At 38.5% G+C, this 21,626-nt stretch overlaps 7 protein-coding genes across 10 annotated transcripts in view; 5 read left to right on the forward strand and 2 right to left on the reverse strand.

The window, feature by feature from the left end:
- Positions 1-86: 86 nt before the first annotated feature.
- LOC108569909 (centrosome-associated zinc finger protein CP190) lies at positions 87-3,865 on the forward strand. Of its 3 annotated transcripts, none has more exons than XM_017931666.1 (3): positions 87-331; positions 438-3,010; positions 3,070-3,865. In XM_017931666.1, exons 2-3 carry the CDS (start codon positions 449-451, stop codon positions 3,835-3,837), a joined length of 3,330 nt encoding a protein of 1,109 aa, XP_017787155.1. In that variant the 5' UTR covers positions 87-331; positions 438-448; the 3' UTR covers positions 3,838-3,865. The 3 variants fall into 3 exon arrangements, with proteins under 3 accessions (XP_017787155.1, XP_017787172.1, XP_017787163.1); XM_017931683.1 differs by having other exon boundaries at positions 87-124; XM_017931674.1 differs by having other exon boundaries at positions 87-3,010.
- Positions 3,866-4,220: 355 nt separating this feature from the next.
- On the reverse strand, positions 4,221-4,822 carry LOC108569737 (cytochrome c oxidase assembly protein COX16 homolog, mitochondrial). Its single transcript, XM_017931402.1, has 2 exons — positions 4,655-4,822; positions 4,221-4,589 (listed from the first exon to the last, which is right to left on the reverse strand). The coding sequence occupies exons 1-2, from the start codon at positions 4,750-4,752 to the stop codon at positions 4,412-4,414; spliced, it is 276 nt and encodes a 91-aa protein (XP_017786891.1). The 5' UTR covers positions 4,753-4,822; the 3' UTR covers positions 4,221-4,411.
- A 163-nt stretch (positions 4,823-4,985) lies between these two features.
- Positions 4,986-6,103, forward strand: LOC108569725 (PRADC1-like protein). Its single transcript, XM_017931392.1, has 4 exons — positions 4,986-5,171; positions 5,243-5,388; positions 5,443-5,558; positions 5,615-6,103. The coding sequence occupies exons 1-4, from the start codon at positions 5,120-5,122 to the stop codon at positions 5,901-5,903; spliced, it is 603 nt and encodes a 200-aa protein (XP_017786881.1). The 5' UTR covers positions 4,986-5,119; the 3' UTR covers positions 5,904-6,103.
- A 212-nt stretch (positions 6,104-6,315) lies between these two features.
- LOC108569789 (46 kDa FK506-binding nuclear protein-like) lies at positions 6,316-8,678 on the forward strand. 2 transcript variants are annotated; one of them, XM_017931476.1, is made up of 5 exons: positions 6,316-6,528; positions 6,804-7,000; positions 7,072-7,267; positions 7,419-7,484; positions 7,753-8,678. In XM_017931476.1, the coding sequence occupies exons 1-5, from the start codon at positions 6,519-6,521 to the stop codon at positions 8,556-8,558; spliced, it is 1,275 nt and encodes a 424-aa protein (XP_017786965.1). In that variant the 5' UTR covers positions 6,316-6,518; the 3' UTR covers positions 8,559-8,678. The 2 variants fall into 2 exon arrangements, with proteins under 2 accessions (XP_017786965.1, XP_017786973.1); XM_017931484.1 differs by lacking the exon at positions 7,419-7,484 and having other exon boundaries at positions 6,318-6,528.
- A 166-nt stretch (positions 8,679-8,844) lies between these two features.
- LOC108569803 (UPF0729 protein AGAP000931) lies at positions 8,845-12,593 on the reverse strand. Its single transcript, XM_017931494.1, has 2 exons — positions 12,500-12,593; positions 8,845-9,218 (listed from the first exon to the last, which is right to left on the reverse strand). The coding sequence occupies exon 2, from the start codon at positions 9,203-9,205 to the stop codon at positions 8,960-8,962; it is 246 nt and encodes an 81-aa protein (XP_017786983.1). The 5' UTR covers positions 9,206-9,218; positions 12,500-12,593; the 3' UTR covers positions 8,845-8,959.
- Positions 12,594-12,664: 71 nt separating this feature from the next.
- Positions 12,665-16,518, forward strand: LOC108569778 (protein AF-9). The gene is made up of 4 exons (XM_017931464.1): positions 12,665-13,422; positions 13,542-13,768; positions 13,831-14,098; positions 14,222-16,518. The coding sequence occupies exons 1-4, from the start codon at positions 13,242-13,244 to the stop codon at positions 15,640-15,642; spliced, it is 2,097 nt and encodes a 698-aa protein (XP_017786953.1). The 5' UTR covers positions 12,665-13,241; the 3' UTR covers positions 15,643-16,518.
- Positions 16,519-20,863: 4,345 nt separating this feature from the next.
- The window catches only part of LOC108569825 (crossover junction endonuclease EME1), a 1,730-nt gene continuing 967 nt past the window's right edge, over positions 20,864-21,626 (forward strand). The window contains 4 exon segments of the mRNA XM_017931528.1: positions 20,864-21,129; positions 21,182-21,268; positions 21,322-21,500; positions 21,551-21,626. The exon segment at positions 21,551-21,626 is cut by the window's right edge and continues 5 nt beyond it. Coding sequence (XP_017787017.1) covers positions 20,973-21,129; positions 21,182-21,268; positions 21,322-21,500; positions 21,551-21,626 — 499 coding nt within the window. The 5' untranslated portion in view covers positions 20,864-20,972.

Here is a 21,626-nt window from a genome sequence, read left to right on the forward strand (position 1 = left end):
TTTGAATGATCCCGCCAGTCTTACGCTACCGAGACGCCACCTATCTTAAAGAACAATTAAATAGTTCAATATGTTTATATGTCGGCAGAGATGGAGCTATAAATATTAATACACATCCGAAAAGGTCAGTAAATTTGAATTAGAAACAAAGATTATCGAAGTTTCGACGGCTGCGGGGGATCCTCGATCGCGGGTCCATGGGGCAAAAGGGTCTACGACCCGACAGTCGGCGCCGATACAGAGAGCCCTAGCAACGCCTAATCGAAAATGATGATGGCTTGGCGTTTCTCTCTTTCTCGCATTCAAGTTTTTAGCAAATATTGAAAAAGAGGTACAGCCCCCTTGCCTTAAACATCCCTGTTAAAAACTGCCTGTTAGTTGATCGTCATTGGAGCCCCTGAACTGATCGTCTTTTTCTTTCTTTCTGGCTCCTCTAGGTTAGTCCAAGATGGGTGAGGTTAGTAAACAAGTGAGGGTTGATAACTGGGGCATATACTTCCTGTCCCGGCTGCAAGTGTTCTTCAACAAAACAGACTACTGTGATCTGACACTCCAATTTGAGGGTAATGTGCAGCTTAAAGTGCATCGATTAGTGATGAACGCCTGCACTGAGTATTTCCAAGTGCTTGAACAGACCTGTGAAGTAAACGAGGATGTGCTGCTGATGCCCTCAGACCTGCAGGCAGATGTGATCCTGCCAATAGTCAATTTCATCTACACCGGCATGCTAGAATATGAACTTATCCTATACGAAAAGCTGTACAAAACTGCCGAACTGATGAATATCACAGTGCTGCTCAAGCTGCTGGATGCCCAGAAGCAACCTACACTGCCCGGATCCAAAGCAGTGATATCAAAAGTGCCCCCAGTGTATAATTTGCAAGGTAAGAAAATCACACCGAAAACGCAGGAGAAGAGTTTACCTCCAACACTGCCAGGCAGAAAACTGCCGGTGTGGAAGAGGAAAACCATACCCAGCCAAAGTACGGTCACGAAACCCACGTCGAGTTTCATACCGAGCGAAACGAAACGCATATCCACAATAGAACCAATAAACAGTTTCGATAATGCGCCTAAACCGACGAGATTCGAGTGGCCCGAGGAGGATTTCCAGAATTTCAACTTATTGGATACGGCCTTCGATTCGATCTCGTACAACAGCAAACCGTTGCTCACGCAGGAGGACGAGATGAAGGCGAGCACTTCTTTCTCGAAGGAGGAGTATTCCGCTGTGAATCTGGACGAGCTGAAGAATTACGTGAAGGAGCAAAAGATCAGAAACGATATAGAGTACGAAGAATACGTGGACAACGATTTGGATCCGGATTACGTGCCCGAGGTACCGGTGAAACGTAAGAAGGAAAACGCGGCGGGACAGCCGGCAGTCAAGAAAGTAAGATTTAACGTTAACGAGAAAGAGAATAAAGAGACGAAAATTAATATAACGCCAACAGGGAAGGGCGACGTGGATCACTCTAAGATAATATCGGAGGTCCTCAAGAAGTATCCGCATCTGATGAAGAAAAATAAAAACATACGACTGAAGATACTGCCCCAAGGCAAATCGTCCGAAACTATGGTGAAGTCGTCCCAACCTAAGCTCAGAGTGCAGATGAAAGCACCGAAAGTAACAGTGGCGATCTCCTCTCCGCCGACGACTGTACCGACCACAAGCAGCATCAGTAGTAGCAGCAGCAGCAGCATCAGCAAACAGAATGCCGAGCACAAGGAGGATGGCCCGTGGATATGCACTAAATGCTCGATGGAGGGAGCCGAGCAAGTGGAGTTCGTGCTGTACTATCTGTACAGGAAGCACATGACCGACGTTCACCACGAGAAATTCGACTCGAAAATGTGCAAGTACTGCGGCCATCAATTCGTCAAGCAGAACCTACTCATGTATCATCAGTTAACGAAACACTCGGTAAAACCGCCTGCAGGATACGAGTTCCCCAAATGCCAGCAGTGTCCGTACACCGCGCTGTCCGACGCTCACCTGGAAAAGCATAAATTGATACATACGAATTACGAGTTTCAATGCAAGGTGTGCAAAGTTTGCTTCAACAGCGACACATCTCTCAAACAGCACACGCAGATCACCGGCCATTCGGCGATGGCTGGACGTCTGAACTACGACTGTCAGTACTGCACGAAGAATTTCCAGACGGCCGGACATCTGTTCATCCACTTGAGGTCGGCCCATCGTGAAGAGGCAGAACGAGACGGCATCGTCAGTCTGGACGACGACGAGGACTTTACGGAAGAAGTGCCGTCCAATAATAAAACAGTGAAAGTATTAGATAACATCAAACTGAAGGGTAACAACGCTCCGGCGGACGATCAGAATTTCCTGAAGAACACCGGCATCGCGACCAACTTGGGTTTGGTGGACATCGTGGTCTTGGATGATAACCAGCAGTACATATTGCATCCGAACAGCCAGCAGATAGTCACGCAGCAGTCGCTCGGCAACAACCAGGAATTCATGCTGCCCGATCTGCAAGACACTTACGTCCAGAACCCGAGCCTCAACCACCAGGTGATAACCACATCGCAGCATAACGTGATTACACAGTCGATGCTGAACAACACCGACATCGCCTCCACCGATGAACTCGTGATGGTCCTCACCGATCACGACTACAACGACGGCAACAACGAGATCCTGTCGAACGACAATTCGAACATCGTTGTCCTGTACAGTCATCCGGTGGAGGGACAGAACAACCAGTTCATCACATCGCAGAGCAACATCATGCTGAACTCGGAGACGGGCATGTTGGAGATCAGCAATTTGCCTACGAACGCCACAGCCGAATCGTTGGATAACCAGAACACGGTGGAGTCGATAGAGATGATCCAGAGGGAAATCGAGAGTCACAACAATCAGGAGCAGCAGCTAAAGGCGATCGAGAACAGCAAGCAGGCAGCTGTGCAGCAGCAGATCGTAGAGACAGCGACGGCGATGGAGGTGGTCGAAGAAACGCCCACGCAAGAATTGATTAAAAATGTAAGTTGTAATATGTAGAATAGTAATAATAATAACAACAACAACTGTGCGTGTTTTAGATCGAGGAGTCACAGCTGGAAGAACAACAGCAGCAGCAGCAGGAACAGCAGGAGCAAATTACTACGGAGCAGGTAGCCGAAGTACTCGTTGCAAAAGAACCAGAAAGTAAATTACAGGAGGAAATAGTGTCACAGGTGGACGAGATCATCGCGGAAAGCGAGAATCCCGAAAGTAGCGAGAAATCAGTAGAAAATCAGTCGCAAGACAATGAAGAGGACGATAAGCCCAAGCAGATTGTTGAGCTCGTCGAGGAAATCGTAGAAGAAGAGGATGTGGGTAAGATTAAGCAATTGGAGGAGATGGAAGTAGAGGAGAACAAGGCGGAGGAGGACCAGCCTCTGACTGATGAAATCGAGGCGATGGAGGTGGATGGAAATGAGGGGAATGCAGTGAAGGAGGAACCCGTCGAATCGATCAACGAACCGTCGACGCCAGAAACGACGGACACGAAAGTCGAAGATGACGATGTTAAAAATGATTCTGAATTAAAGGACGAGGAAGAAAGTTCGGTTCTGGTGGAGGAGAGTAATTCGACGACGGAGGTTTCGACTGCGACGGAAGTCTCCAACGAGGAGGCGGACGCTCTATCGCAGGACGAGGATTCGCAGAAGGCGGTCGATGAGGACGAGACGAAGCTGCAGGAGAACCAGAGTCAGGCCGCGAAGATGTCCATACTGGACGACTGGGAGGACACCGATTCTCAGCAGTCCGAGCATGGTAAATCACAAAGCACAGTTAACAAATTGATTAACGATTGGGATGACTAATTAAGTTCTATCTTACATTTTACAATTATCTTTTTTAATTGTTTTTATCTTTCTACTTTTTCTTTTCTTTTCTTTCTTTTTTTTTTATTATCATTATTATTTCTCAATGTGCATACATACATACATATATATTGAGCTATACATATATCTATGTATACATATTTATCTGAATGTAAATATTTATTTAGCTATGATGAAAGAAATAATTGGCCAGATTCTATATATTAATTAACCATACCTTCTTATATACATACACACACACAAAAAAAAGGAAATTCATGGCCAATTACTACAAGGAATTATTAATTTTTGAATTTTATCAAATATATCTGTAGTTTCAAAATGATTTGGAATAAAGAAAACAATAAATAAAAAATATCAAATGTTTGCTATGGATGAACGTGGACTGTAGAGAGAAACATTTGTAATATCTAAAATTGGGGTTTTGTTTGTTGTTGTTTTTTTTTGTTGCAGTCCTCTCACCGTGTATCATTTATTATTATATTTTTTTTAAATATATTATTATACATACTAGACTAGTGAGTGAGCAAGCAATGCCTGCGTCTGGCAATATCTATGCAGACGCTTTTTCCTCCCAGGGTCGCGGACCCCGCACCTGCTCCCAATTATCCAAATCCATATCCTTCAGCTTCTCGTACTGCTTCTCTATGGAACTCTCCTTCTGATCCTTCACCTCCATACCGCTCCTCTTGATGTCCTCCTTCACCGTCGACTTCTTCGAGAATGTGTACCTATAGAACAATCACATAACCTTAAAAATCCAATTGGAAAACGTTTCGTCGCGAGACGCACTCACCTGAGCTGAGCGAACTCCTTGAGGCCGAAGGAACCGCCGACAATCGCAAGCAGGAACGGAATTCCGTATTTGAACGATCGCCTATTCATCAGAGTCATATTGAACAATTTCAATTGTTTTCGTAATTCAAATCGGAATTGACGTTTCCTCGTGATCAACTTCACTCCATATCTGAATGCGACTGAATTCGCGGTAATCAGCGATTACCAAACAATTTCCATTAAGTTTTAAATTCGCTCGAAATAACAAATACATCGCTTATTAGTTATTTACTTATAATAGTAAATTGAGCATGTAATTTAGTATAATAAGCTAAGTGTTTCAGTGAATTAATTTTAATTCAACTTTTGGGAACAAATGAAATCTAATCGGAAACGTCAATCAGCGATATACACAATCAATGTTGTGATGTGACATGTATTTAACCAACAAATTTTCCTTTTTGATTTCCCCTTTATTATTATTATGCGGAACGAGTGGGAAACGGTGCTTCTAGTACTCTGTGTGTTGATCGGCGGTAAGTAATTAATTGGATCGTGATTAAATTGGTTGTAATCAAATGCAAACATCCTCCTCCGCCACCCACAGACGCAAACAATTTACTGCTGCAGCAGCAGGAGACTTCGAGCACAGCGCAGATGATTTCCGGTGATGTCTTTTTCGAGATCATCGACCCAATGGAGCTGGAGTACACATACAGATTGCGGCCAGCCAAAGACTTTGGAGCACCTTTTGTAAGGTTCAATGTTTACAACGTATCAGCGTTAATCGTAAATTTCATCCTGCAGGATTCTACATTTCACATGAAGAATGTACCACTTGTGCCTGTGAAACCGAAATTCGGTTGCTCCGCATTAAGGAATGCACACCAAATTGATGGCAATGTGGCCTTCATTGAACGAGGGTAAATCTTCATTTAAACTTTGTTGTTACCTAATTGTATGCGTTTATTGTTGATAGGGAATGTTCCTTTAAGGTGAAGACAGTGGTGGCTGCGAGGGCCGGAGCCAGGGCCGTTATCATAACAGACACGACCGTGGCGAATGAGGATTACTTCATCGAAATGATCGACGATGATCCGGACGAGGACGTGAATATACCTGCAGCTTTTCTGATGGGCAAAAACGGCGTGATGATCGTCGAGACGCTGAGGAAGCTGAAGCTGACCCATGCCCTTATAAATATGCCCGTGAATTTGACTTTCATCCCTGTGCACAAGGTAAACCAGCCCCCTTGGCTGGACTGGTGACAAAACCAAAGCAATAACCCGTAACACCTCATGGAATGATATCTTCTCCTCCATGATCAATTTGAAGTTGTTGTTTTTTTTTACATTTGTAATTGATAATAATGTATTTTGTGAGAACTGATTTTCAACTACCTGAGCTCGTCTAGTCGAGGCAACTATGTAAATACAAGTCATTGGAAATAAACGAGTTTCATTGTTAATAACTTACTTGCTTTTCGTGAGGTATGCAACTTTAACAGCTGCCAGCCTTTTCCTATTGGTCAGATTAAGAGAAACAAAAGATGAACGGTGGATGGGAAAAGCGATCACACGCGATGGCTCTTCGCTAGGGATTTTGAATATTCAAACTGGCAGACCGTTACGTTTTGGCGGCAACATTTCTTGGGGAAATTAAGGCTTTCCATGTTGGACAGAGTGCGCCAGCGGGCACATTTTCATAAATTTTTTGCGCCCACCTCGTCTCTGGCAAAGCAAATCATCAACGGTCATTCGATTCAGCTCGCATCCAGGGCTCTGAACAGCGAAGAAAAAGTCAGCTCTCCGCCACAAGAAAACACTCGCTTCTGCTGTTTATTCTTCTCATTTTAACAGACGACGAAACGCACAGCTTCCAACATGTTCTGGGGTAAGTGAAACAGAGATTTTCTTTCCGTACATCGAAAATGCCGGCATCGTGGACCACGTGTTTTCGCTATTTACCATCGAACGAAACGAAATAACCGCAAAATCGGACAGGAAACGTTCGTTTCCAGGTCGCCTCGTTCACGTGGTTCATTTGTCTTTACTAAACAACAATTGGTTTTCGTTGCCACGACCATGTGTGTTCGTAGTCATGACACCCCTCGTTTTTCCCACACGTTTATCAATTGTTCTGATTGCATGTTTTTTGTTTTTGGCCAGGACTCATTATGGAACCGCAGAAGCGTTACTCGCAAACCGTCCACAGGTCGTTCCACATCTCGATGGCTGCCTTGGACCTGTGCTCATGCACTGACGAACCGGTCCAGGTGATGTGCGGCTTCGAGAACAGAAAGTATCTGCTCTGCACATTGCAAAAGGACAAGATCCTCCAGGTCCCACTCGATGTCAACTTTGAGGTGAGCCTTCTTAGCATCTTATTATCGCTGTCAACAATTGTGTTTATAATCTGCGTTGCATTGCGGGACAGGTTGGAGATCAAATTTCCTTCATCACAAATGGAGAATCGCATGTGCACCTCACGGGTTACTTGAATGAGGATTTCAACTTGGATGAAGAGGATATCGAGGAGGAGGAAGATGATGATGAACAGGAGTTGGATGTGAGCCAGAGCAATATCGTCAGCGGAAAACGGGCGAAAAAGATGTGCAGCAACTCGTTGCAACGTAAGTAATATAATTTTATGTTGGTGGTGCGAAGAGCAGTGCGACCCAATGATCCAATGCTGTGATTATATATATAAAAAAAAAAACCTAACATAATAAAATAGAAACAAGTACTTTCGTCATCTACATACACGAATATGTTTTGTTCTAGTTTCATCAAATAGTTTAGCGCAAAAAATTAACGTTAAACTCAACGCTTTGGCACAAAAAGACGCCCGTTTGTATTTCTCTTCTATTTCCGTAATCGTAGACTGTAGCTTAGCCGTTTTGTCAATTGTTATTATTTACCGCATTGGATTATTTCTATTATTATTATTTGTTTGCACTCATTATTTAGTCTCCGTTTGTATCGCTGATATTTTTTGAACATTGTATGATTCAGTTTCGTAAATAATAATGATATATCGTCAATGTTTAGAAAAAACACCGATAATTGTTTGTTGCTTTGGTCGGATTTGTATCAATTAGTGTGTTTTGTTTTCCAGCGCCTGCTAAGAAGAGCAAAACAATGCAACTGCTGGACAGCGTGAACAGCCAAGATGATGATGACTCAGATGATTCTGATGTCAACTTGTCGGATATTTTAAATGAAGATGATGATGAGGATGAAGACGAGAGCAACGTTCAGGAAGAAGGCGAGGAAGACGACGACGATGATGAAGATGGCGCCGAAGAGGAAGATGATGATGAGGATGGCGCTGAAGAGGATGATGATGATGATGAAGAAGAGGAGGAGGAAGATGATGACGACGACGACGACGATGAAGAAGAGGACGTGAAGCCGAAGATGAACGGAACTGCTAAGGATGCCAAGAAGAACAAGGTCGCTGAGGTGACTGGCAAGAAGCAGAAGGAGCAACAAGTTAAGCAGGAGAAGAACCAACAACAGCAGCAGGAGAAGAAGGGCGATAAGAAGCAGCAGCAGCAGCAGGAGAAGAAGGAAGTTGCTCAGAAGAAGAAAATCGAGGGCGGAGTGTTAATCGAGGATATGAAAGTGGGCAACGGTAAAGTCGCGCAGAAGGGCAAGACCGTTCAGGTGTACTACGAAGGTCGCTTCAAGACCAACAACAAAGTGTTCGATTCGACGACCAAGGGAGCCGGTTTCAAGTTCCGTTTGGGCAAGCAGGAGGTCATCAAGGGATGGGATGCTGGTGTCGCTGGCATGAAGGTCGGCGGTAAACGTCGCATCGTCTGTCCACCACATATGGCTTACGGCCCGAAAGGATCTCCACCTGTAATCCCACCGAACTCGACGCTCGTCTTCGAAGTGGAACTGAAGAACGTCCACTAAACAGCAACTGCATCAGCAGCAATTATTCGCTGTGGATAATTCACATGAACTGACATCATTTACTTTTAATTCGAATGCGTCGTCGAGTCGTGTCTTTTTTTTTCTTTTAATACTTATTAATAATCATCGATATGATATCCACCACAATTCCTCCTTTTTCGCATATATCTCTTGGATGAATGTGTATTATATTATTATTATATTTTTTTTTATGTTTGCCTCGTTTAATTTGGAGGTTCGTGTACCTTTTAAGTTTTGTATTCGATAGGACAATGCATGAATGTTAAACGTTTTAATTATTTCTATTGTTCTGTGCTATATTTGTGAATATTTGGAATCATTAAAACCTACTATTTTTCAATAAAAAAAAACCTCGTCTTTCTCTCTTAATTGCACAAAAATTAGTTGCACTTGAGCTTCGCAGAATTTGCTGTCGTCGTCGTCTCAGATTCGGTGATATCCGGTTTGCAGCTGTTTGCACCGTTCTTATCGTATTTGCAGCTGGTGCAGTTGAACGGCTTCTTCAGCTCCTCCTCGTCAACCTTCGTCTCCCACGGATTCCAGAATTTCAGGATTATCGGTTGGATGTATCGGTGAAAGATGAACAGAAGCAGAGGAATGATGAAACATGGAACACACCCAGCCATTATTATAGTTTATCTGAAATAAAAAAGAAAACATTATTTTTTTTATATAAAACAAATTTCCCTTAATTCAAGTTATTAACACGTTACGGTTTTGCAATTATTGTTTCAGCTGGAAGAAAATATCTGATTTGATAATAAATATGAATTATAATGGAAATGATGATTGTTCTTCGGAAGAATCGAACAAACACATGTGTGTGTTACAATTGAAGGCAAGAATGGAAAACTTAAGCCTTGATTACTATAAATTAAAAAGAGGAGTTGATGTTTCTGATCAGATAACATCGTATTATAAATGTTTACGAAGAAGTGTTAAGTGGTCAATTAGCAAATGCTTGGTATATACATAATAATTTCGAGAAAAAATATTGATAAACTAATGAATGATGACGATTTCATTGAAACGTACTCTCCTGCAGCAAAACAGGCAAGAAAGCGATCTAAAGAATGTTATAAAACAATAGATATTGCGGGGGAAGGTAGTGCAACTTCCGCTAAAAAAAGTTGTTACATATTGCGCACAGTGTGTATCAAATGTTTTGAAGCTGTTCATAAAAATAAATAAACATTTCTATTATTGAATGATCCTATTTTATTTTCGTTTTATTCAATACTCAACAGGGTTCGAATTTTATTGAAACGCGGTAAAAGTACTATAAGCAATAATAATAATTGATGATTGCAATTTCTATTCAAGTCGAATATAATATCATCTTGTGCATATTCCAGCATATTCTTCTACGCTTGTATTGTATTTGAATAAATTAGCAATGTTTTATATATCTGCTTATGATAATCATATTGTATTTTCAATGCTGTTGCGTTTCGATTACTTAAGAGCTGAGAAGCGGCAAGCAGAATTGAATGAAAATTTCAAATATGTTAATATGTTAAATATTGCAAGTTAATTTGTAAAGTATGCCTAAATTATGACACAATATCACATGTTATACTAAATTGCTTCAAGAATTATTCAAATATGTATAAGAAAATATATATTGGCGTTTGAAGTTTGTAATTGACTTAAGATATTTGAGATAATTGACTCAGTCAAAATCAGTGGTGACTTAGCAACAAAACTATTGTTTATAATTAATGACCCATCTTGCCATCGTCAAGGTGTTAATTAAAGTTATTAAAGATGCAACTTAAAATTAGGTTGATATGGACTTATGCTTGTTATCTTTTATAATGTTAATCTTTTCTTTCAATTTCTATTATTGAATGATCCTATTTTATTTTTGTTTTGTCCAATAAATATACACAACAGGGTTCGAATTTGCGTTTGAAGTTTGTAATTGACTTAAGATATTTGAGATAATTGACTCAGTCAAAATCAGTGGTCACTTAGCAACAAAACTATTATCTAATTAATGACCCACCGGTCATGCCGTCGTCAAGGTGCTAATTAAAGTTATTAAACATGCAACTTAAGATTAGGTTGATATGGACTTATACTTGTTATATGTTATAATGTTTATCTTTTGTTTAAATTTCTATTATTGAATGATCCTATTTTATTTTTGTTTTATTCAATAAATATACTCAACAGGGTTCGAATTTGCTTTTGAAATTTTTAATTGACTTAACATATTTGAGATAATTGACTCAGTCAAAATCAGTGGTGACTTAGCACTATTATTTATACTATAATTAATGACCCATCAGTGGGTCATGCTGTCGTCAATGTATTAAAGATGCAACTTAAAATTAGGTTGATATGAACTTATGCTTGTTATCTTTTATAATGTTAATCTTTTCTTTCAATTTATATTATTGAATGATCCTATTTTATTTTTGTTTTGTTCAATAAATATACTCAACATAGTTCGAATTTGCGTTTGAAATTTGTAATTGACTTAAGATATTTGAGATAATTGACTCAGTCAAAATCAGTGGTAACTTAGCAACAAAACTTTTGTTTATAATTAATGACCCATCTTGCCATCGTCAAGGTGTTAATTAAAGTTATTAAAGATGCAACTTAAAATTAAGTTGATATGGACTTAAGCTTGTTATCTGTTATAATGTTAATCTTGTGTTTCAATTTCTATTATTGAATGATCCTATTTTATTTTTGTTTTGTTCAATAAATATACACAACAGGGTTCGAATTTGCGTTTGAAATTTGTAATTGACTTAAGATATTTGAGATAATTGACTCAGTCAAAATCAATGGTAACTTAGCAACAAAACTATTATTTATAATTAATGACTCATCTTGCCATCGTCAAGGTGTTAATTAAAGTTATTAAAGATGCAACTTAAGATTAGGTTGATATGGACTTATGCTTGTTATCTGTTATAATGTTTATCTTTTGTTTAAATTTCTATTATTGAATGATCCTATTTTATTTTTGTTTTGTCCAATAAATATACTCAACAGGGTTCGAATTAACGTTTGATGTTTGTAATTGACTTAAGATATTTGAGATAATTGACTCAGTCAAAATCAGTGGTGACTTAGCAACAAAACTATTATTTATAATTAATGACCCATCTTGCCGTCGTCAAGGTGTTAATTAAAGTTATTAATCTTTTGTTTCAAGTTCTATTATTGAATGATCCTATTTTATTTTTGTTTTGTCCAATAAATATACTCAAAAGGGTTCGAATTAACGTTTGAAATTTGTAATTGACTTAAGACATTTGAGATAATTGACTCAATCAAAATCAGTGGTAACTTAGCAACAAAACTATTGTTTATAATTAATGACCCATCTTGCCATCGTCAAGCTGTTAATTAAAGTTATTAAAGATGTAACTTAAAATTAGGTTGATATGGACTTATGCTTGTTATAATGTTAATCTTTTGTTTCAATTTGATGCATCATTTTCCAAGTAGATAAGGCATTTGCACTACTCTTTAACAAAATATTGATTAGTTATCATTGATATCATTGTTATAAGCTTATACGACTAATTTTAATAGCATTTGTAATCTGAACCAGAAATTTTCTTAGAAAGTGTAGTTCCAAGAATTGATTTGATTCTAAATTTCCATGGAAATTTACCCTTCAATATAAGCAAATAAAATTTGTTCATACAGAAATCAACAAATTTTTTACTAAAAAAAAATATTTTTGGAAATCTTTTGTTGAAGCAGGTAGATTTCAGTGGAAATTTATGCAATAAACTGTAATTTCATTATACGAGATCAATATGAAAATATTTGTAATAATATCAAAGAGTACCTGGTAATTGTATGGCAGGTAGAGCGATTTAAGTGCCTTTTAATCACCGACTGTTTTTTTTAAACAAAAGATATATTTTACATAATAGTATTAAACTCACCTCGAGTTCGTTTTTTCCTACTATAATCAACGAAATTCTACGTTTTTCCTCTAATCAGCGCTTCTTGAATCCCTGTGATTGAAGTATTGAAAAGTATTACTGTCAAACTGGTAAATGTCACAAGTATCGGCCGGGTTGCCATTTAATTGCGCGCCATAAAATCCCCGTAGTCGCAAACGCGGTAGGTCATAAACGACGAAATTTATGATTTCATTTATGATCTTTTCAAAATAAGGGATTAATAGGTTTTTAAAGACTCAGCTGTATTGAATTTGCGAGTATAAGGGAAGGGGGCGAAGAAGGGAGAATAACTCAGTATAAGTATCAGTCCTCAGTCTCAGTGTCTCAGTACGTTCTCGATACGGCAACAGGCAACATCGCTTCAGATCCTGTCAATACTGACTGATAAGTGCAGTTTGTTTATAAATTTTAAGGCCATTGCTATTTGAATGGTAATTATCGTAAATAAATAGAAAAAAGTGTTTCGCGGGGTACGAAGACGAACTTGAGTTACGTGCGTGAATTGTATTCCTTGTGCATTATGAAAATGTAACGAAAACTGTGCGTGTGTCTGCAGGAAAAGGACGACGACGGTGATTCTGAGTGCGTTGAGAGTGCAGTGAGCGAAAATTAGGTTAAAATAAATAAAACCCAGTGTCCCACCAAAAAAAATCAAGGAATCAGAGGTGCTTCGCGTTGGAACTTGACGGTGTCGTGGGCTGCCCTTTAGCTAAGGCCAGATATGGCTGTGAGGATTAACCTTGAACTAGGCCATGAGGCTTCGATTCGCAACAAGAGGACCCAGGAGGGCTTCACACACGATTGGGAGGTGTTTGTCAGGGGCTTCGATGGGGCAGACATCCAATGCTACGTAGAGAAGGTGGTGTTCTACTTGCATGAAACATTCAACAAACCAAAACGGGGTAAGACCATCATCTCTAATTGAAAACAAAACAACAGTCTTGATCATATGACAAAATCACCACACTTGGGAGGCCTTGTGCTTCTATTTTTAACACTATTAATTTTCCCCCTTTTTCAGTTTTCAAAGAACCACCATACTCTATAAAGGAATCTGGTTATGCTGGTTTCTTGCTGCCAATCGAAATCTATTTGAAAAATAAGGAGGAACCCAAGAAGATAAAATACAGTTATGACCTCACACTGCAACCCTCCGGCCCTGCCATTTACAAAGTGCAGATGGAAAAACATGTGTTCACGAATCCCACTGATGATTTCAAGCACAAACTCCTCAAAGGCGGTGGAACAGTGAGTATCTTAATATTGTTAATAACAAACATAATGTTTAATTGATCATCCTCTTTTTGCAGATTGTTAATTCGAACAATTCAATGGACATGAATGACGTGAAAATGAATTCGGACGACAAGAATCAGCTAGTGAACAAACCCAAGCTAGGAGGCTCAGATATGCAAAAAAAATATAAGACGAAGAGCGACGAGGAGAAGACAAACTTCCACAGTCTCTTCGGCACGCCAATCAAGAAGTCGTCCAAGATTTCGCCAGATCCTGCAAAGGTTCCCACCAAAGATAGCTCTAAATTGAGCAGCAGCAGTAGTAAAGATAGAGGATCAGGAGGTACGTTCCATTATCGAATTAGTTATCAATAATTATCGAATTATTCACGACGATGAATAATCTCGTCATTTTTAAATATTTTGATTAGTTAGTCTAATTGTTTTTTTTTTGTTGTTTTTGTAGATAAAGATAAAATGAAGAATAAAAGCCCAATCAAAGATAAAGATAAGGAGAGAGATAGGGACCGAGCGAAAGATAAGGAATCGTCGTCGGAGAGGAAGAATAAGGATAAATCGAAAGATAGAAACAAGGAAAGGGATAGGAGCAAGGAGAAGAGCTCGTCGAAGAGGCCGAGGTCCTCTTCGCCGAAGAGGTTGCCAAGTCCGAAGAGGCCGGCCAGTCCAAAAGTACAGAGCCCTTCTTTACCAAAGCACGAGGACAAGCAACGCAGCAGCGAATCAATCGGAAAACCAAAAGATGACATAAAGACTGAGAAAAAGTACAAAAAGGATAAATACTCCGATAAGTACAAAGACTCCGGCAAGGAGCACAAGAAGGAGTCGTCGAAGGTGATGAGCGGCGACGTGAAGGAGGGCGCGACGATGTTGACCTCCATCCAGAAGGAGCTCAGCCCGATGCCGTTGAAGATGAAAGAGAAGCCCAAAGAACTGGTGAAGGATATTGTCTCCAAGGAGACGGATTCGATGAAGTCGAAAGACAAGGCGGACGAAAAAAAGGAAAAACATAAGCATAAGAAGAAGGATAAGGACAAGGATAAGGATAAGCGTGAGAAGAGCAAAGAGGATAGGCACAAGTCGGAGAAGAGCAAGGGGAACAATAGCCTGAACAACGTGCACAACAATAAATACGATGCGACGAAGGAAACAGAGACGAAGACGATGGTGAGTCCGATGCCCGAAGCGCAGCTACCGCCGCTTCTGGTTTCGCCTCCAGCACCTGCACCAATCATCGCATCGGCGACGAGCAAATCGCTCAAGCAACCGTTGTTCTCCGAGAACGAGAATTCGAACAGCTCGTTGAGTTCGAAGGAGGAGACGGCAGCCGCGTACGGCAGCAGCCCCGCCGTCCCAGCGCCGCCCAAGACCGAATCACTGTTCGACAGTCTTCCAAAGGATCAGCTGATGTCTGATAAGAGTAAGCCGAAAAAGGACAAGTCCCGCAAGAAGGACAAAAAGAGCGATAAGGAGGATAAGAAGCGAAAGCGAAAGCTGCAGATCGAGGACGACGACGAGCCGGATGCGAAGCATTTCAAGCCGTCCGCAACTGTTGTGAACTCCATTTCCGCTGTAGTCGGTAACGTCGATTCGGATGGCGACCAGGTGATGGCCGAGGCGCACGCTTCCACAGATTTGGATAAAGAGAACCAGGAGAACCCTGAGGATTACATGAGAATACTGCGCGAGTTGCAGCACAAGATAATGACGCTGCAGGACAACGCGGAGCTACAGAGGGTCGTGCAGCTGATCGCCGAGACTGGCAGGTACGAAGTTTCGGCGCGCACTTTCGACTTTGATCTGTGCCTGCTGGAGCGATCCACGGTGCGACGACTCCAAGAGTTCTTCTCGTTATCCTCCTCTTCGTAAGATCCAATGCGTGTCTCTATATATATATAGTTGTATTAATATCTAATATCGCGATCCTGTTATTAATATTATTATTACTATTATTTATAAAGTACGTGTGTCCGCGGGCGCGTCTCGTTCCGTAGCACCAACGCCGCGCCACGCCCCTCCCATAGCAACAAGCTAATCCACATAAACACGCGCGTGTCAGCTACATTGTCTCCGCCCATTCCGTTTACTTCTTTTCTCATTGGTCCCGAACGAACGAGCGAGCTGTTAAACAATGATAGTGTGCCATGCAATCCAACCGCCCTGCGCGAGTGAAGAACCTTAACAACGCCCCCCAACATAAATATTATTTAAACATTAATTAATTTGTAAATATATATAATCTCGTGTACAACCAATTGTTATCGTCGTGCAATACTCGGGCGAAGGTGAAGCGAGCGAACAGAGACGGAGGATGAATATAGTGCCCCCCTCCCCCCCAATATTAGTGCCTCACAATTATCTCTTCGTTCTGCAATATAAGCAAGCAAATGCAAAATGCACATATTCTATAAATAAATAAATAAATGAAAGCGAATGGACGTTATATGTAATATTTATGATAAACTGATATTTTTATAATTACAATAATAATAATAATATCAGAAACGAGAAGCAATATTTTATGCGATCGAGATCGGTTAATTCTTCAATTCGATATATCCTGGGACGTGTAGCTAACACGTTCAGACAAAGAAATGATGAGATAGATATATTATTTATGGTGCCCTGTTTGTTTTTCGCCAATTCGTATTGATGAAACACTCAAGAAAACGGGAAAGTAACTAACGTAAAACATTGATAAATAAACAAAAATCAAAAAGAACATAATAATAATAACAATAACAGTAATGATAGAGTAAATAATGAAGGAACAGTGTTATATAAATTAATAAATATATATATTTATAATTATAATGAAAAAAAAAAGATGTTTTCCATATCGTAACTATTATGAACAAACAAAATTTAATTAATTAAAAAATGAAAAATGATGAGACGAAACGCGCGTTCGGTGATATGTAAAATGTTGTATATAGCTTCTACTCGTTTCGTATCTCTTAATATTTATATACACTCACATAGACACACACAAACATATATATATTTATTTAATTTTTCGTATCGTATCGGCCTCGATAATACTACTACTAATATGTGATTCATTTAATTTAATAATTTTGTGTTCACTTCACTTCCATTCAATTATTTTTGGATCTCAAATGTCTTGCTATAGAAATCTATCTATAATGAAACAAAAGCAGACTTGCTTATCTTCTTTATACATATATATGTATATGTATGTATACTCTGGAGAATCGAAATCTCCCGAACGATTTTGGTTTTCTTCGCGTTCTGATTTACATTAAATTGGACATGGCACCATATGTATATTGTATATAATATATTATTATTATAATTATTATTCGTTTGTCATTATTATTTACTGTTATGATTTCTAAAAAGAAAAAAAATATTTATAAAAATTCGAACCTCGTACGAAATAATAAGAGGGATAAAAAAATAAATATTGTTGATGATGTACAAAGAAACGAAAAGTGTGCGTGCGTTCGCGTAATCTTATTACGTCTTTTGTTTTATTCTAATTAATATTATGCCTATTGATTTTTCTGATTTTGTTTTTGATTTGATTTCGCATGAGATGAAGGAGGAAGAATGATCGACCGATGTTGTGAGAGAAAATGTTATATTTTATATATTAGACACAAAGACATACTAGATATATATATTATTATTATTTTGTTTCCGTTTAGCAATTGTTTTTCTTTCCTTGTTTTGTTTTGTTTTTTTTTAATTTTAAAATTGCGGCGACCATTATTATTGTTTTCGTTTTGTTTTCTCTCGGAATTTTTATATACAGAATATTTAGGTTTAGCATGAAAATTATGATGTGAAAAAGCACTTTGCCTTCCTTTCTTCTTCTCATCGACTTTACTACTATATTTTACCATCATTTTAGGTCAAAGTTTAAAACGAAAACGAAAATTGATTAAAGTGATTCAAATGACGATCGCATCTTTATTACTTGTTTTGGTTATTATGTAATTATTAATTATGATGATGAATATTTTGAGAGTGAGTGAGTGAGAGAGAGAAGGAGAGGTTTATTTAATAAAAAAAAAAGAAAGAGAAAGAAAATATTGACGAATAAGAAAAACAAAAAAGGAAGCGTTTAGTCATTTTTATATAAGTAAACTTATTACTTAGTAATAAACAAATAAAATCGTTTGTTTTGAAAATTGATGTTTGAATTTATTTCGTTTCTTCCCAATTCCTGTTACCTCCTCCTTGGCAACCGAAATCATTTATTTTTAATTGTTATTAACAAATAATTGCGCAATTGCCGATTTATTTCCATGCATAATCTGCGTTTCTTTTTGTACGAGGATAATTAATTGGTGATGCATCATTTTAGTATAATCATAAACACAACCGTAGTTTTAGTCACATCGTATATTATTCATTTATTGGCAATAATCTTTTACACACCTAATCTACAAAATAACACTGATTCGATACAGTACAAATAACCTGATTGATTAAAGACAAAGGTACACTACTAATCGTTAAGAGCGAACGGGTTGCGATTTACCGCTCCTGGTGTATTAAAGCTTTCGTTTATGTAATTACCGTGGTTACAGCGGTTTAAAAATGATTTAAACATTGAGGTAACCATAGTATTTTTTCGCTAATTTCGAAGAACGCTAATAGAGGTAGTACGGTGAGGCGTAGGCGTAACCTGCGGACAGAGGCGGAGTCAATTAATAACCGATCGTATACGGATTTACACGACGATAGATATCTAAATTGATCTTGAATACTATATTATCAAATATTTTGTCTCTTCAGATACTATCGTCATGTAAAACATAAGATTCGTGTAAAGGGTCTAGAGATTACCATAGCTTGGTGCGTAGGGCGCTGCGGCGTAGTAAGGCGTCGAATAATAGCTGGAGTAGTAGGGCGTCGCGGCGTAACCATAGCTGTAGGGATAGGCGAGAAATTGCGGTTTAGGCGCCGGCGCCGCACCTCCGCCGAAGACGAGGGCCAAGATGAAGAAGAGCTACAATTTAAAATTTATGCATTTTCAAGAGCAAATAAGTAACATCAGATTAAAGGAAGCGCACAGTTGCTTCAAACTACAGCAAAAGTTTAAAATTTGAACACTCACCAGGGCGACAGCTTTGTTCATGATTCGTATCGTGTGCGTATTTGCTGGGAACCTCGACTGGGTCTTCTTTTCGCAAACTATCCTTTTTCGATCTCGGTTTCAAGTTTAAGTAGACACCATCCCCACACTCAATGGCGGTTCTCCTTCCTACCATAACGACACACCCATCCTATGAGTATCTATGGAACCAAATCGATTTAAAGCCCCATTATTATTGAAAACGCATAACGCTTCGATCGACGTTGACGAAGGAAGAAGAATTCTTGACATTGAGCCGGTATCGCATCATCCTTGAGACTGCCTTTTCCACACATACGATTCCCATTAGTATGTAGTCGGATTTCTTCCTTCGCATAACTTATGCACACGCACTCCTCTTTAATAGCGCGCGTTTATAAATAACACACAGTCGGCCGCTGGAAAAAACGTTCTTTTAATATTCATAATCCCCACATTTTGCTTCCATTCATTATCAATTGTTATTACCATATATCCGGCTTTGTTGAATGGGATCAGGGCTGTCTGTATCCATCAACCGACAAAGATTACATGAGTTTCGGCACGTCCGCACACCTCAAAAAACACCATCTGCAAATATAAATATTTCAATTATGTTGGAATTTGTTGAAAGGAAAACAGAAGAACTCCTCAAAGAGCTTAAATTGAGAGTTGGTAGCTGATGTGTGTGATCTCAATATTGTCACGGTACAGATGAATATGCTGAGCACGTCCGAAGAAAACAGATGCATATGGAATATTTTGCACTTGAATTTTTTTAGACTACCAATTACAAGAACATTCCAACAAACAATACTTGTACATCTACGCTACCCGGATTTCAAAATAATTACATATTCAAGCATATAAACTTATAATAAGCATTTTACATATTTTACTAACTAAATTTAAAAAAAAAGTATGTTTTCTTTCAATACACACTAATAACCTTCACAGTGATTTCTGGAATAATTTGGATATCATCATCATAATTATTTTTATGGGGAAATCAAATATTTCTTAATTCTGTTAATCTCGTATATTTTGTTTGCTATTGACAAAACAACGATTTACCAATAGCAAACAGTCAAAACAATATCAATAATACAGCGTCAAACTAATTTTAGAAACTAAAGACGAAATAGCTACGGTTAATAGTTGATTATGCCATTATTATTGCAACCGTCGTTATAGTAGTTGTAATCGCACATGTATGTAAAGCGATTTGGAATTATTGGCCAAATAACAAATAGTCGAGGAGCTTGAGTAAAGCTTTCGACAACCAATTGCGGTTGAGGTGAAGGAGCCGCCTCTCCTTGAAGGGAGATGAGCGCAAAGATGAAGAGCTGCTGTAATACAAAAAAAAATAGTCTAATTACTTAAAAACTTATAGAAGAACTACTAGTACTACCATTAAATATAAATCAAAGTAACTTACCAAAATAAGAACTTTCGACATCATCGTAGTCTGCTCACCAAGAGACGAACGCAATTGAAGCAGTGATCTCCGCTGAAAAGAATTTAAAGATTATTATCAATGTGTAAATCCAACAGTTTAACCCTTGACTTTTCATCTTATTCTCAAAATAATTGTGTAAGTCTCGTTCAATGTTTAAAAATATGTGATGAAACTTTTGCAAATTTCTAAGAAATATTTGAACAATTCTGTTAATTTCCTTGAAATCTCAATCTACTTGAAATAACAATAAGAAACGGAGGAATTTCATCAGATTTACATCATAACTTTTATAATGTTTAACATTAAGCATTTAGATTTTCAAATCTGAATCGGGCAAAACAAAATGAAATATTAAGCGTACGAAAATGACCTCAGCATTTCAATAATTAATATTCAAGAAGCGGCGACAACGAACATTTCGAATTCTGGATTAATCATAGCTATTATTAATGAAATAATAATATATAGCTTGCATTGTGTTTTCAATATTAATATTGTAGCATTAGACCTACGGCCATATGACTTCTGTTTGAATTTTGACGTTTACTTTGAACTACTGTTAATGTTCATCGCATGCATCGCATGTACCGGGATGATTTTAAAGAGTTTTGTTTACATTTGAACAGTGTTTTAAATACATTTTAATTTTGAGCAATGTCCGAAGATTTCGACGCAACGATTATACAAGATTACGATGCGCAATCATTCATGGACAAGTTCAAAGCGCACGAGGATAATGATATGGTGTTCGATTTAACAGAAGACGAGGATGAGGTTATGGTGATTGATCCTTCCAGTAAACAACCAGAAGGTAACATTATAGATATCTTCTCCAACAACAATTTTAATATTTACTCTTTCAGCTACAAATAAGTCAAATGATATTCAGGACATTTTGCAACAGTTGACAGCAAAATATAAGATTAATACTGAAAGGATAAGTGATAGTGGTTGGTTTGTTTGAGAAATATAATTGCAACTCAATACATTTGTGTTATTGTAGAAGATGAAGTGGATATTGTAAGGCCAAGTAAGGTGAAACAGAAGAATGCAAAGGCACAAGCACAATTGGAAAAGTTACAAGAAAGGCAGAGAAAGAAGGAAGAGACTGAGAAGAATAAAGAGCTTAAAAAGGTTTTAGCTGAAGCCAGCAAAAGTTTAAAACCAGATGAATGTGTCAAGGTAAACACTATTTTGCTGAATACACCAAATAGTTGATGGTTTAATTCCAGTTTGTTACTACTGAAGTTGATTCTACTTTGATGGAAAATCATGGGAATGCTGTGCGGGATAGTGTAAACGCGTTGG

Source organism: Nicrophorus vespilloides, unplaced genomic scaffold (genome assembly GCF_001412225.1).
Source record: "Nicrophorus vespilloides isolate i.1.1-1 unplaced genomic scaffold, Nicve_v1.0, whole genome shotgun sequence".
Taxonomy (NCBI): Eukaryota; Metazoa; Arthropoda; class Insecta; order Coleoptera; family Silphidae; genus Nicrophorus; species Nicrophorus vespilloides.